Source organism: Phoca vitulina, unplaced genomic scaffold, assembly GCF_004348235.1.
Source record: "Phoca vitulina isolate PV1807 unplaced genomic scaffold, GSC_HSeal_1.0 scaffold3, whole genome shotgun sequence".
Taxonomy (NCBI): domain Eukaryota; kingdom Metazoa; phylum Chordata; class Mammalia; order Carnivora; family Phocidae; genus Phoca; species Phoca vitulina.
Window position 1 is genome coordinate 51,609,586 of NW_022589706.1, and position 16,709 is coordinate 51,626,294.

Consider the following 16,709-nt stretch of genomic DNA (forward strand, 5'->3'; position numbering starts at 1 on the left):
CCCCCCCCCCCCCCCCCCCCCCCCCCCCCCCCCCCCCCCCCCGCCCCGCCATCATGACCTGAGCTGAAGGCAGCCGCTTAACTGACTGACTGAGCCACCCAGGTGTCCCTGTGTAAGAGATTTAGAGATTTCAGAGCACTCTCTTCTAAATTTTAGGTAGCAAAATATATTCATCAGAAATTTAAGGGTTTCACAGTGTAGTGAAGTGAACAGAGCATTAAAAGTTAGAATTCATGTCCTGGCTTGACCATTTAGCTGTATGAGTTTCATGAAGTCCCTTCACCTTCTTGAACTTCAGTTTCTTTCACCTGGAAAATGGTTTAATAATATATTCCTCATAAGCTTGCTATAAGAATTCAAGTAAGGTAGTAATTGTGAAAGTGTTTTAAAGACTGTAAATAGCTATAAGCATATTGACAGTATGATTTTTTAATGATGGAAGACATAAGAAAATGTGACTAGAGATTTTGACAAGTTGATTTCAAACTAGGTCAGTACTTGAAATTTCATGCTATTTAGGAAATCAGAACTAATGGATTGTACTTAATGTTATATTTAGTTTAATAGCCATTTGTGAATGTGCTGCTTTGCAGAATCATTTGCATTAATGGTGGTAAGATGTCTATATTTGGAAGGAAAAATTAGAAAATCAAATTTTCACCCTCAGGGGACTGTTTTCATTTTGTATTTTAAGAAATGGAATAAACGAAAGGACAAGAGTGTTCAAAAAGTAAAAACATGTAGCCACAGAGCCTTTTGGCATCTTGTCTTAGTTAATGACTTTGTTTGCACTCTTTCATATTTTATACACTCTGGAAATCTCAGATCATGTCATAAATGTTTAGTACTAATAACATTATAAGTGATTGCCTAGATTTTGGATTCTGTAGGTGATCAAGCAATAGCTACCCCCCCCCCCCTTTTTTAAGGCCTCTTAGACATTGGGGCAATAGTTTTTAAATTTAGCCTTTGGAGATATTCTTCTAAATCACAGCTTGAAGATAACCTAAAGGGCAATCAGAGCTTCCATTAAAAACAAAACAAAAAAATGTGTGTAGAAATTATTCCAGTAGTTCTGTCTATTAGACCAAGAAAGTCCCACAAATTAGCTTAAGGGATGAGTAAAGGATATCTTCATGTAACAGAAAAGTTTAAGATGCTTTTTTCTTATGTGGTTTTGAAATAAAAGGCAATACCTGTTTAAGCTTATGAAACAGTAATTTTTATCATTTTCCTCCTTCTGCCATTTCCAAGTTGGGCAACCACACAATTTATAAGAAAGAAATGAGATTTAGGAATGGAGGGCTGGGGTATGTTGAAGAGATGGTGTTTGTCCAGGCAGTTCAGAAACACCAAACCCTTGTCCTCAGTCCAGCACTGTTTTTAGAAGATCATCAAGGGAAGTGTGTACACAGAGAAACAAAGGCCAAGAATTCTTTTATTACTGGCTGAGGCTTTGGCTGCAAACCCCAATGTACAACCCTGGTGAACTAGGAAGAGCATAGAAGCAAAACAAGCTCCTTGTATTTGGAACGCAAGAGTAGGCCTGCTTTTACACTGGGAACCCCCAACTATGAAGAAAGGCCAGAATAGAGCTTTTGGCAAGAATAACTATTTTCCCCGTACCTGGGGGAAAAGCTGGTATAGGCTAATTGACTTAGAATTTGACTATTTCAGATCAGCTCTCTTCTTTGTATGTGGGATGAGAGGGCTGCTGGAAAGTGGGGAGGAGGATGGGAGATAGGGACAGTCTTCAGTTAACCACAGAAGCCAGCTCTAGGCACTCACTGGTTTCCAGCCATTACTCCAGGATTCCCAGAGTTTGAGACTATAGGTCTACTCCAAGTAATATACATAGTTTTTGGTAGGTCAAATGTATTTCAAAAATTATCCCAGGGATTCATTTTCACAAGGCTACTTTTGATGGTCTGCTTCTTCATGCCAACACTGGTGGAAGCTAATTTTAACCTGAGGACAGTGTACTTGATTAGGTTATATTATATTCATGTTGAGTAATGGGCTATTAATGGTTTATATACTATTGGAAAATAAAGGCAGGCATATATCGCCTCAGATATAACACAGTCAGGGGGTCTCCCTGATATGCAAGATAGGAAGAGTGAAGACAGTAAGGAGGTTTACTTCCCATGTTGGAGAAAAACCAAAAAGAATGGGAAAGGAGTGAGCCCCATATTTTTGTTTTTTATATCTTGCCAGGTATTTTACCTCTTATCTCGTCCAATCTTTACAAAAGCCTTTATGAGTTAGGGCTATGGAATATGGTTTTAGTTTTCACTGTCCTTGATTTCCTTTAAGGATTTTCTGCCAAGGGAGAACTACATGTAAGCCAGATTTGCAATGAAATAATAGTTTATTTATTAAGAAACTCATTGTAGTATAAATATTTTATTACAGTAAAATATATGTGGGTGATTTACATATACAGACGTTTATAAATCATAAATCTACTTGATGATTTTTCACATTGTGAACACATATTTATAATTGTTACTCAGATTATGAAATAGAACATGACCAGCATAGTATGTTTGTTTTCTTTGTCATGATTTATTTTCTTATTTTTATTATTTTCTACTTTATACCTTCTTTGAGTTTCATTTTCTGTTTTATTTTCACTTCTTGAAATATATATTTAGATCATCAAACTTTGGCTTTCCTTCTTTTGTAATATTTGCATTTAAGGCCATGAGTTTTATCCAATGCACATGCTTATATTCTACAAATTTTGATATGTCATATTTTTATATTATGAGTAATACTGACTTTAATAAATCAATAATGCATCTTTTAATCTCCAAGAAATCTACTTTGTTTTTAAAAATGATTCTGCTGAAATTCTCCATGTTGTAATCAATATTTTAAAAATATTACTGTTATTTCAAAGTGTGTCTGATAATTACAATATGAAGCTCTCCTTTGTTTCTAATTTCTGGTTTTTCTTTCTCTTGGGCCCCAGTCATTTGATTTTATCTGCTAGTATGCCTAGTAATTCTGATTATAATTCTGATATAATATGTACATAGTAGAGATAATTTGATACTCAGGATGATATTCTCTTTCTTCAGAGTTTCTTTCTTTTGCTTTTGGCTGGCATTTAGGTGAGGGGCAGGTCACCCTAATATTCAGTCTGGAATTGAGCTGATTGGAAGCTGGGTTTTGGTCTTTATGTGGATTAGTCTATTACTAGTTTGCCCTTAAGCCTTGGATCTTGTCCTTTAGAGGTCCCAACTAAATGCCTGGCATGCTTGGCCATTATTTTGAAGCTGCTGAAGGCTCTGCTCAATTTCTGAAGCTCTGCAGCTACTTAGGAATCATCAAATGCCTTTAGTAGAAAAGCAGAGCTGAATTTAGCCTCACCTTTATGCAGTTTCCTTTTTCAAGGATATTGGTTCCTCAAGTTTTTAATGTCACAGTAACTTTCTGGTGCCTTTAAGCAGATTACAAAAATTCTTCAGTTTTTCTTGCTGGAAGGGTTGGTGTGATGCAAGCTAGTTCACCATAGCTGAAAGTGAAGTCTCTTAGGAACATTTTTTTAGGTTGGACATTTTTAGTTCACTAAATACACAGCTCCAGGCCTACAACCACCCACACAGACTCTAAATCCTGGGATTCATAGACTTAAGAGCCATGTGTTATGATAGAGAAATGTAGTTGAGCCTATAAAACAGATTCTGAGTCTCCTTACCTAACGAGCCACAGGGATGAAGATGTCGGGTCTCTCTCTCTCTCTCTCTTTTTAAATCCATTCACTTATCTTTCTGCAACAGAGAACAGTTAGCTTGCTTCTTGCCTTCAAGGCACTGTAACCTTCCCATTGGAAAAAAGTACCAATGAATTTGTCAAACTCTGCTCCATCAAATTGGCCATTTCCATCCCCCAAGGTGTAGAGAAAGGGTGCGGACAGAGGCAGAATCATCTCACTCTGGTGAGTGAGAGCACTTTTTTCCTACCCTAACAGTTAATATTGTTTGCATATAGTAAATGAATAAATTTATACTCAAGTAGCGTAAATACCAAGATGCTGTTTGACCTAGGCGTTCTCTCATACTTTTAAGTTCCTTGAATCCTAAAGGTTCCACAGCATGGATTTATTCTCCAATGCCGTACCTTAGGCACTGCTCAAGAGTCAGCCTCAGTGAGATTAAAATATAGGGGGACCATATAATTTTTTTTAGCACAAGACACTTTTGAGAATGAAAGAAGGTAGTATTAATAATTATATCAGGAAATGGGGTAAACTGGGACTGCCATAAAGAAACTGATAGGTGTGGTGACCCTACTTTACCACTAAGATTTCTTTGCAGTGGGAGGACATGGTCCCAGAGTGATCTGTAGTGAGCTTAGCAGATGAGTTTGTTTGGGAAGGAATAAGAGCTAGCAATTTTCAGAGAGAACGGAAAGGGGGGAATCAGCAGGAAGAAGAAAAAATAAGCTAAGAAGAAGAAAAGAAGATAAGAAGGAACACCAATAAGAAAGCCAGGAATAAGCTCTTTACCCAGGAAAGCAGGTGGATGTTAGCATGTAGACATGATTCATTAAGCAGGGTGAATTGAAAATAAGTACAGATTGGAAGATTAAACTTATTGAGAGGAAAAGAGAATGTATAGAATGCAGTAGCAGTAGGTGTAAGCTTTGTAAAAATAATGAGAAAGTATCCTCAAGTTTACATGATTTTTAAAACATCACTTGTACTAAGGACATTGAACAGCCCATAGGATCCATTCTAATAAATCAGATTCAAATGACAAACTATGAGTACTCCTGGTTAAAAATGACACTTCATAACAGATGCACTTATTTTAGCATATGCTAATAATGGCAGGCAAAAAGGTAGGGTTTAAATGACTTACGTGACTGGGAATAGTATGATAGTCTGGACCTACTTACCAGGTGATGCTGTTGGTCTGAGGGTGATAGTAAGGAGGCTAGGAGGACACAGTGTTAATCAAATGGTCATCCCAGTCAGTTAACATTGGTTAGCTGTTACTTAGTAATGGGTCCCATACAGAAAACCTAAAAACTGCCTTCATGGAAGATGGCAGGAGAATCTAGGACCTGAGTAGAGTACAGAAGATAGACTTTTCAATTAGCTATATATGGTACATATCACTTGTGTGAGTGACTTTGTATCATCTCACAGAGCCATCATCCCAAGTAACCCATCTCTTTCATAATCAGCCTACTTGTTCTGCTTTGTTATAATCTCTAGTTTCTTGGTATGCTAATACTGTGATCCCTGAGTCTTAGAACACCACTCAGAAAGTAAGGACATATAAGAAATTATAAAAATGAACATGTATGGCAGAGGGCAAGCCATATACTTCTGAGTATTTATAGCAAGATCTTACTCTGGAGGAAAGAATGCACGCTAGTATAAAAGGCATTTGAAATGCGCACATCTGGATTCACAGAGTTGGTGGTGTTCCAGGTGTAGCTCCACATAACAGCCATTTGAAATAGATTTCTTTGAGATCAAGTTTGGGTAAAGGAATTCGTATTCACTGTGTGTGTTCTCATAGTTGACCTTGCATTAAATCCATGCTGTGTATCCCTTGGAGAAGCAACTAGTGATCTATAGGAAAGGAATGCCAAACTTTATCTTTGGAATTCAATCCAGATGAGTTTATTGGGTGATTTTTAACCTGATTTGAAAGCCCTAGATTCTGTTCTTGCCTTCATTATCTGTTATTGTTCTCTTAGTTTCTGGTTATTCTTTACCTTTTTGTTTAATGTTTATAATTTTTTCTTAGAGTAGGGTCTATCTGCCGCCCACTACCAGGCATTAAACATTATAGGCATCCATAAAGTTTGAAGAGAATTAAATGGAGTTGAGAGTGGATTTAAATGGGAAGTGAGAAAATTTGTCCAAATAGCATTTTAAAAATCTGTTTTCATATCATAATGTGCCTTATTTATCTCCTAGTAGTAGATAAAGCTTTCCTAGGCATATAGGCATATTCAGGGCTCTGAGAATATCTGTAGTATAGAAACATTTAATCTTATTTAACTTGTATTCCTCAAATTTATTTGACAAATACATTTTTGCAAAGGGTCTGGACTCTTAAGTAGACAGAAATCACCTCAAATTAATTTAAACCCAATATGGAATTTTCTGGCTTATGTAACAAGTAAGAATTCTTGATGAGTTCACAGAATGGAGAAGCTGCAGGACCTCAGGGCCTGGGACTTGGGACTCAGCAATCTCTCTTTTCATCCATTTTTCTCTCTTGCTTTTGTCTGTTTCCTTTTGGGTGCTGACCTCATTATCTCCTAGTGTGGACAGTCCTATGACAGGCCCTTTCAACATGGAGGGGAATAACCTCAGGTGAAAGGGAAAATGCTGATTTTTATACAAGTAAAATATTAATTTCCCACAAGGATCTGGTTCCTGCCTGAGTCACACATCCATCCTTTGAGCCAGTCACTGTTATCAGGGGAGGCGTTTACTAAGATTGGCTGTATCCAGGCCTTTTGTCCATTGAGATGACCTGGTCAGTGGTTATGTCCAGAACCTTTAAGAGAGGAGTTTGAACAGCTTATTGGGAAGAGCAGAAATAGTAACCACCATTCATCCAGTCAACAGATATTTATTCAGCCTTTCTCTTCAGGCACTCTTCAAGGCATTAGAGATACAACACTGAACAAAATAGATGGATATTAATACCTTCATGGAACTTACTTTCTAGTGGGGAGGCAGATAATAAAGACGATAGGTAAAACACGGCATGTTTGTGATAAGTACAAAGAAGGAAAAAATAAAGCAGGAAAGAGGAGTAAAAAGAAACTGTGGGTAGAAGAAGGCTGATATTTTAACTAATGTGGCCAGGGAAAGACTCATTGATGAAAAGGTGACTTTTAAATAAAGATCCAAAGAAAGTAAGAGAGGAAGCCATGCAGACATTACATTGGGAAGCAATAGCAAGTGTAAAGGCCCTGAGGTTAGAGTGTACCTGGCATGTTTGAGGGAGGACGTGGAGTCTGGAGTAGTGGGCATGGGGAAGACTGGGAGAGAGCAGTAGGAAATAAGGTCAGGTTGCTGATAAGGAGCCCGATGATGCTGGGGTTGTGACTTGTCCTGACAGCATTGCCTTCCCCCCCGGGCTTTGAGAAGAGGAATGACAGGATCTGACTTCTGATTTGACTGCTCTGGCTACTTTGGTGAATAGACGGGGGGCAAGAGTAGAAGCAGATAATCCAGCCAAGAAGCCAATGCCATTATCCAGGAGAGAGAGATGATCGTAGCAGATGATAGTGGACGAGGGTAGAGGCAGTGAAGGTGGTGAGAAATGATCAGATTCTGGGTATACTTGCTTTTATTTTTTTATTGTTATGTTAATCCCCATACATTACATCATTAGTTTTAGATGTAGTGTTCCATGATTCATTGTTTGTGAGATTCTGGGTATACTTTGAATGTGGATCCGGTAGGATTTGCTGATAGAATGGGCATGGGGTGTGAGAGGAAGGTAAGTGTCTAAGATGACAGCAAGATTTTGGCCTTAGCAATGAAAGAATGGTAACCATTAGCCAGATGAGGAAGACTGCAGAAAGAGCCAGTTTGAGGAGACTACTGGGGGTGGGGGCTCAGTTTTTGGATAAGTGAAGTTTGAAATGCCTATTAGACATCCAAGTGGAGATGGTACAGGTCTGGAGTTCAGGGAGGAGGTCCTGGCTGAAGATAGAAATGTGTGAGTCATCAGCATACAGAAGGTGTTTAAAGGCATGAGATTTGATGAGCTCACCCAGGGAGTGTGTGTAGATAGGAAAGAGCCACTCAGGGGCTGAGTTCTGAGGTACCTCAGATACCATACATGTTCATTTTAGAAAAGCTATTAGTTTCTCTGAGAACACTAGCATTTCACAAACACGGTTTGAGATCTGCTGATCTGAAGGAACATGTCTTTAGAACTACATCTCTTTAGAGCATATAGAATATAGTTTACGTCCTTTGGCCTTAAAAATACACTCCTAATTTTCCAATATGGGTATGATAATCTCAGTAAATGTAACATAGTACTCTAAGACATTTTGTGGAGGAATATAATTGACTGTAGGCTATTCTGCATGTGTTGTGAGTCAGGTAGTTTATTAGTGACAGATTTGGACACAGATTCTAGAGTGAGCCTTGGGAAGCTAACTTTCCTGGGCATTTGATGGTTTTTGGTCTGATTTTTAGTGCTACAGAGTTCATTCTTTCCATTCATAATATTTATTACAGCTGAATTATGTGCAAAGTAGGTATCCAGTACTATGGGGGATAAACTATTCTAAACCTCAGGAAATTTGGGGAAAAGATTTAAGCTTTCCAAAGTATGATTCGGAAGTGAGTGCTTCCAGAGTTCCCAAGAAAGTGGGGCTGAGATGGTTAAATGGCTCATGCTTGATGTTTAGAGAAGGTAGAAGGATGTTTAGAAAAGGTAGAAATGTGGAAAGGAAATTTTTATAATGTGTGTGGGAGTCTAACTACATAAAATAGAATAGGATTATCAGATTACCTGCCTAACTAGATAGAGCAAAGAGTGTGCTGAAGAGAATGGGAAATAAAATCAGATTATTATGTAGAGCTGTTGGTAATGGGAACTCTCTGGAAAGAACCTGAGGAAGATTATTCTAGCAGTGATATTTTGTTAGGCGTTTGTGCCACTTAGCCATACCCTATACTGTACTCTGTGTTTTAGAAAACAGTTCACTACTGCAACTTCCTTAGGTGATAATAATAGTTTTGGCAATTTGATGCTTTTAGACCCTTACCATGGCTGCTCTTTAACTATTTATAGAATCAAATAGATTTTTTAAAAAATATTAACATTTCTGGGGCGCCTGGGTGGCTCAGTTGGTTAAGCGACTGCCTTCGGCTCAGGTCATGATCCTGGAGTCCCAGGATCGAGTCCCGCATCGGGCTCCCTGCTCAGCGGGGAGTCTGCTTCTGCTTCTGACCCTTTCTCCTCTCGTGTTCTCTCTCTCATTCTCAGATAAATAAATAAAATCTTCAAAAAAAAAAAAATATTAACATTTCTTGGAGGACTAATGGTATAAACTTCGGAAAATTCCCTTACTGCTTAGAAGTAGTCATGTTCCTAACATCTAAATATCTTCCTTTGCTTTTTTGTGTGTTGTTTGTTTCCACTAAATTATTAGCCCTGATGTCCCTGCTTTTTGCCTCACAGCTTTCTTCTTATGTGCAGTACCAAATTTAAAAAATTCTACAAAAATGCTAACGAGGGTGATGGAGTTTTAGGGATTACTTCTCATGTCACTTATTTTCCCCAATTAAAAACTCTGCAGATGGGGGTGCCTGGGTGGCTCCACAGGTAGAGCATGTGAGACTTGATCTCAGGATCATGAGTTCAAGCCCTACATTGGGTGTAGAGCTTACCAAAAAAAAAAAAAAAAGAAAGAAAAAGAAAAAGAAAACTCTATAAATGGAAATTGTTACTGTAACTCCTATAACTTTTTTCTAGTATAACCTTTTTATTTTTTATTTTTTTAATTTTATTTTATTATGTTATGTTAATCACCATACATTACATCATTAGTTTTTGATGTAGTGTTCCATGATTCATTGTTTGTGCATAACACCCAGTGCTCCATTCAATATGTGCCCTCCTTAATACCCATCACTGGGCTAACCCATCCCCCCACCCCCATCCCCTCTAAAACCCTCAGTTTATTAATGGGGAAAATTGGGCCATGTCTGCCATTTCCTCTCTCAGCAGTAATTCATGGCGAAAAGTACTGAGTTCACTGGTAACTTTTGACCTAAGGGGAGGGGCATTTATATTGATGATTAGTATATATCAGAAGTTGGTGCCTTTCATATGGTCCTGCAAAATTCTTATCTCCATCCTTCCACGATTGTTGAAATGTTTTCCTTGAGCTGTGGGAGGTGTTTCCCAATCATTGAAGAGTGCTTGAACAGGCCTGTTCTAAGTAGAGCTTGGGGAAGGCCAGGAAAGGGACAAATAACACCTACAAGATAAGCTTTCCAAGTGACCATAAGAAGCAACCTTTCCTCCCCAAGAAAATCTCTTTATACCTTTACCCCTCTCTTCAGATTTCCACGTACGCTTCCCCCCTTCCTCCTCAGCTCACGTCTCAGTCTCTTTTCCATAGTTCAAGGTTGCTTGAACTACTTTTGTGGTTGTCCCCTGTCTCTCCTGCAGCAGTAATCTGTCTCATTAACATTCCAAGGTGTTAGCACACTTGCCATTTAAAAGAAATTCTCTATTTTATGTTTTCCTTTACCTACTTTCCTGTTCCTTGCCTTTTCTTGGTAGCAATATTTCTCAAAATAATTCTTTCTACCGCCTGTCTCCACTTCTTCACTGGGCACCCTGGTGGCCACCATAACTGCTCTTGTCAAGATCACCCGGCACCTCCATCTTGACGAATTCATTGGTCCATTCTTGGTTCTCATCTTATTTGAACTTTCAGCAGCCTGTGACTCAGCTGATACACTCTCTTAATTGAGCCCTTTCTTCACCTGATTGTTGGCATATCCTGGTTTTCCTCCAACCTCACTGGCTGCTCTGTGAGGGTGTCCTCTGCTGAGATCTCCTCCCATCCCTATAAAAAATAAAGTGGCCCAGGTTTAGGTCTTATCCCTCTTCTCTATCTACACTCACACTCAAGGTTGTGTCGTCCTGTCTCATGGTCCTAAATTCTGTTTATGTGTTAATATCTTCTAAATGTATGTCCTCCTATGCCACCTTTCCACCTGGATTTTTAGTAGGCAAGTCTCACCTAAAACATCCCAAACTCCTTACTGTGGCCTTCAAGGTTCTTACCACCTGCCCCCCCCCATACCTATGCAACTTCATTTGCTGCTATTTTCTCTTCCTTTCTCCTTTATCTCCCACCGCACTCAACTTTCTCACTATACCTCTCTACCAAGTTCTTTTCTGCCTCAGAGCTTTTGCACTTGCTGTTCTCTTTGCCTAGAATGTTCTTTGAGCAGGTCTTTGCATGGCTTGTCCCCTCAATCCAGTGTAAAATGTACTTCTTCAGAGGCTTTCCCTGACTACCCTGTCTAAAATAGTACCCTCTAACTTGTTTTATTTTTCCTTCTTAGCACTTATCACTACTTTAAATCATATTTTATTTCTCCTCTGGTGAAATATGACCCAAGGAAGATGTAATTTGTTGATCTATCCCTGTATCCCTAGGGGTTAGATCAATGCCTGGCTCATAGTAGACTCTCAACATATGTTTATTAAGTGAGTGAAAAATAAATGAATTGTTTTATATGTAAACATTTTTTATATGTAAGCCATGTGATTATACCCTCAATATTTTTGAATCCAAAGTACAGAGTAATGTTTTTTATAATAGAATGGCTAAACATAATAGAAAAATGGCTAGCTAGAGCCTGTTGTGTGTAGACTCATATAAAGGAATTTCCTTGAGTGATATATGGAGTGTCTCTTCTTGTTCCCTTCTCTGGAAATAAGTTGTGTATTCTTGGCTTTTCCCATGCAGCTGAAGAATAAGTTCATGAAAAAACTGCCACGTGATGCAGAAGCCTCCAACGTGCTTGTTGGGGAGGTTGACTTCTTGGATACTCCTTTCATTGCCTTTGTTCGGCTCCAGCAGGCGGTCATGCTGGGTGCCCTGACTGAGGTCCCTGTGCCCACAAGGTAAGCTTCTCCCTGACCTGCTGGGGTCTACAATGTGCTTCTAGAGTGGTCTTGGCTAGATAATCAGGAGAATGAGGATACATCCAGAGCAAGCATATTGGAAAGGTTTAATCTGAAATAATGATTTAGCCTGTCTTTCATACTATCAAATTACGTGGCACTTGTATAGTAGTAAGAATAACAATTTAATAATTAATTGGGCCATGTACTAGTTTATTCTTAGGGATTAGTTGATTTAATTCTCACAATAATATATATATTTTTAAAGTTTATTTATTTTAAGTAATCTCTGCACCCAACATGGGGCTTGAACCCACAACCCTGAGATCAAGAGTCGCATGCCCCTCTGACTGAGCTAGTCAGGTGCCCCTCTTATAATAATATTTTTAAATTCTAAACTATAGGGATATGGATTTTACAGATGAAGAAACTGAGTCTGAGAATTTAAGTAACTTGTCCAACATCATACAGATGGTAAATGTTTCAGAGGTCAGAGTTGCTTTAGGTTGCTCTACGTTTTATTGGAAAATTGGCAATAGGTACATATATATATACACATACACGTATGTATATATGTGACTCTGTGCATATATACACACACATATAGAAAAATCATTAATCTGCCCACTTAAATTTGCACACTTTTACTGTTATGTGTTGTATCACATAAGTTCTTATTCTAAAAGGAAGCACATTACGGTTCTTAGGATCACGTCCTCACTGCCCGCACAGCACGTTATGAGGCCTCCAGTTGATCTACCTTGCAGCTGAGCTCAGAGAGTTAGAAGGTAGACTTACAGAGTGCCGTAGGTAAACAGAAGGTAATGCCTGACTTCAGCTTGTGCTGAAGAAGAGTTTAAAGAGCAGTTTGTAATCTTCGAGTTGACATCATAAAATTATCATGTGAAGAGGAACTTTTCAGGGGCGGGTGCTTTTTTTGTGGGTCCTGGGCAAGGACAAGTGACTTCCGCCTCTTTTAGGTTTCCTCAGGTGAGCAGGAAGGGCTGTGACTCTGCAGTGATCTCAAATGGTTTCAGCATCCTACACTGAGACAAGGGGCTCCCAGATTAGGGGGGAAAAGGAGAACATTTCCTTATGGCCTCCCGATTCATAGATTCGGGCTATTTTTTCTTATCATACGGATATTTTCTCCTTATTTTTATATTTCTTAGACACTTAAAAGGGGAATAATATTGGTCATTAATATTAGTCCACCAGCCAGTGGACAAATGATCAAAGGAAATGATCATACCGTATTCAATTAATGGGATTATCACAACGCCTGTTTTCTGTAACTTGGTTGTTCACTTGAAAACATTCCAGCAGAGCCTTGCAGTTCTGTCTGAGCAATCACCTGGCGAACAGCTAGCTGACTCAGATCATGGCTGATGTCCAGCTCTTGTGCCCCTATGGTTTTGTTTATGTCTCTTTGGACTAATTTTACTGGGGCTTGAAAGAAAAAAACATACCATGAAGTGTTAAGTTGCTCTTGCATTTTCATTTTTCTTACTGTTTTTCTCTAGAAGCTACAAGTAAAAAATATTTTAAAGGGCTTTTTATTTAACAATAACACGAGTTAATTGAGTAGCAAATCATGACCATTTGTGTATCCCTCTTATCATCTGCTCCTGTCTGGCTCATTCTTTTCTTCTGTACAGGAGAGTGTTTCTAGTCTAGAGGTGAAATACAGCATCATTTGAATGAACAAAAGGAGCACGGCAATTCAAGGGAATGTAATTCAGTAATGTCATAAAACTATTTTAGGGCAATAATCTGAACAATATATCCAAGCATGTTAACATTTTTCCAGGAAACAGTTTTATCCATTTGCTGTCCTCTGAACCAGTGCATGCTATAATCACTGAGTAGGGAGTCTCATTAGCCTTTTTGTGTGTGAGTAATGTGGGGCCATTTACAATGGCTGCATCCTGTGAAATCCAATCAAGGAAATCCCACCAGGAATGTGGTAGTCATTGTGAAGGACTGCTTCTGTACTCAGTGTTGTGCTTTAACACTCTACCCTGTCCTACTGTGGGGAGACCTGAAAAGTCTGGTTTTGTGGTCATTTGGTAATGGTCATTTGTCATTTTTCCTTAAGAAGGGGGAAGAAAGTTATGCTCTTATGTTTATGATTGTTATTATTACTATTTGTAATAAGCAGTATTACTGCCATGCATCTGTTAAGAAGCATGGATCTAGCAGCTCTCTCTGTGTAGTGTCCGCATGGTTCTCTAGTTACCCTGTTATTGGCTGAATGTACTTGAGCCTTGTGCTTGCACCTGGACTGGTGCCAGGTGGGTGGACGTTATCTGCTTAGGGGCCCTTCTTGCCATCCATGTGAAGGCAAACAACTGTTCTTTGATATTTGGTGACGTGGTAGGATATAGTTATGATTTTCCCAGCATCTTGCAGACACTTGGCTTGCTGTCATCTTCTGTCTGTCCACGGAGGCTGCCACACACTCGTATTTATGAGCAATGTAGGGGATAATTATTATTATTCCCATTTCACAGTTGAGAGTTGGAGGCAAAGGGAGGATTCACTCTCAGTGCTAGAAATAGAACTGCAGATTTCTGACTCTGAAGCCAGGCTTTTGTGGGGAATCTAAGGAACTATGTAGAATGGATTAGAACAAAGTACTTGAGGGTCTTCCCATGAAGAAAAATAAAAGCCCCTGATCAGTTTGTTCTTTTCTGATCTTGATTTTCACATTTAAGGCAAATATTATTCAGTAAGTCTGGTCCTCTAAAAAATTAGGTTGTTTACTCTTTTCATTATCACTGTAAGTTAATACGTATTTTATGTGATAAATGATGATTTGCCTGAGAGAAGCAGTTTGTGCTTAATTGTCAAAACCATAGAAAATCTTATTAGAGGGATTGGGTTGGAGGTCCTACTACTTCAATTCTGTCTTGTCCAACAATTCAGTTGCTAGCTGCTATTTACCGTATGTAATGTGGTTGGTTATGGTGGGTTTGTGGTCCTCATGCATCTATTGTGGAAGCTACAGTTTAGCCATCATTTCCAAAGCCGCTAAATATGAATAATGGCTTATTTGATTCACTGCTGTTTTGAGAGCAGGGAGTAAAGGATTGGTACATGCTGAGTTTATTCTAGAAATAGCTGTGATATATCAGGAAGGAGGGGGGTGCACATCCTTTCTGAAAAGATTGAGTGGTTTAGGAAGGCTGGCTCTTCTTCTGATATTATGCTCTGTTTCTGCCTATAATTATTTTGTGAATGTGAGTATAGTCCATTGGTTCCGGACAGAGATCATCTGGCACTTATTTTTGTTACGGAGAATGCTAAAGGCATCCTCCCCAAGCATAATTAGGTATGTGAAAAAGCTCACAAGAGTAGAGGAGCCTCATGAAGATTCTTGAAACAACTAGCACTATTAAAAATTCTAACTATGACTTTATTTCTAGTTATGAGTGAATAAAAAGAACTCAGTAACATAAATTAATTTCTTTTCCCCAGCTGTCAACATGGGCTGTGCCCTTCCAGCCACACAAATGTGATGTTTACTCTAATTTGTTAATAAAGAAAAAAGCTTCTGGTTAAAAATAACATCTGTCCATTGACAAAAAACAGCTTGGGTCATGAAAGGAGTTTTCAGTACGTTATAAAAGCTGAGTTTGGCAAGATGTACTTCTATCATAAAAGTTGTAACAGCTTTCGCCTCTTTGAGGGTTAAAGGGGAAAGAACATGTTTCAGGCAGAGGGAACTTCAACTTGATGAGTTGTTCTGTGTTGCTAGTTTTCCAGATCTCTCATCGCCATTTCAACAGTGCAATCCAAATTAGGGGCTTCTTAAGGGTTTCTGTTCCTACAGATGAAATTCTTCACCCGAGGTGATGTTTCCTGCTACCTATAGATGGCTAGATTTCTTCTCTGTATCATTTTAAAAGGTTGAATTTATTGAATGGTTCCTGACTGGAGTAATGGAAAAATTTCGCTGATATGTAACATTTTATTTCTATTGGGCACTTGATGATTCTCCATTAAAGAATAAATAAATATATGGATTAATAAATATTTATATATTACATATAATATATACATGTCTTTTTAAAGGAAAAATTACATTATCCAGGAAAGAGACAGTGTACCTTTATATTTAAGTTACTGAAACAATATAATTCTCCTATATTGGGTTTATTGCTATAATATGTATTATAGTCACTATTGGTCTGCTACTTCCATTCAGTCTTTGGTACTGTTTAGCGGAGACTGGAGTAAATATTTACAGGAAATCTATGCTCTCATCTCATAGGGCTGAAGTTAGAGGCTCCGTTACTCTCTCAGCTCTTGGGATAGTTACCCATCATCTGCCAAAGTTTATATTTGAGGCCTCTAATAACTGAGAGTATTTGTCTCACTTTCTAACAAGATGGTATTTTAGCTTTGTTGCCATATAGCCAACCTGATAATTAATTCATGTGTCAGTTGATAAACGTATATTTCCATAATGTGTATTTGTAAACTATCATCATGATGGAGATGCTAGGGCAAGGTAGGAAGAGGTACAGAGTGGTTCTGGAAAGATCTTAGATATTATGTCTTACTGAAAAACTAATGTTTAGACACATTAAAATAACAAAAAATGGTGGGTAAAGGAAACCCATTATTTAAAAATGTGTCAAGTAAAGGATCCAGGTGTTGGATATTTTCTCTTGCTGCCCTGCATCTGCCCCCTTTGGCTAAAACTATGTTCTTACTGCCCTGCCTGACAGCAGGCCATTGCTAGACAGGCAAATGGGACTGGGGAATGTGACCAGTACTGTAGGTGTTCCTTAATTGGATTTATATTTTGCTTTAGTGGTTAAATATTTTTGCATATGTTGCACTCAAATCAGTGATCTGTCCCTTTAGTAAAGTACATTTTACTGTCATAAGGAAGCACTTTATAATACTGTATGTAGTGGTATATAATTTAGGTCCAGCTTCAAACAAAGAAAAGTTCTAGTATCAAATGAACTTCCGTATTAGAAGAACTAAAATCCAGTTTTAATATTGACTTCCTTCATACTTGAACAGACTTTCATGCGT

General features: G+C 38.4%; 1 protein-coding gene across 3 annotated transcripts in view; it reads left to right on the plus strand.

Annotated features, from left to right (window-relative positions):
- The window catches only part of SLC4A4 (solute carrier family 4 member 4), a 344,097-nt gene that overhangs the window by 212,480 nt on the left and 114,908 nt on the right, over window positions 1-16,709 (plus strand). For all 3 annotated transcript variants that reach the window (XM_032400517.1, XM_032400516.1, XM_032400515.1), the window contains exon 8: window positions 11,500-11,657. In XM_032400517.1, coding sequence (XP_032256408.1) covers window positions 11,500-11,657 — 158 coding nt within the window. The remainder of the gene's footprint in view (window positions 1-11,499; window positions 11,658-16,709) is intronic.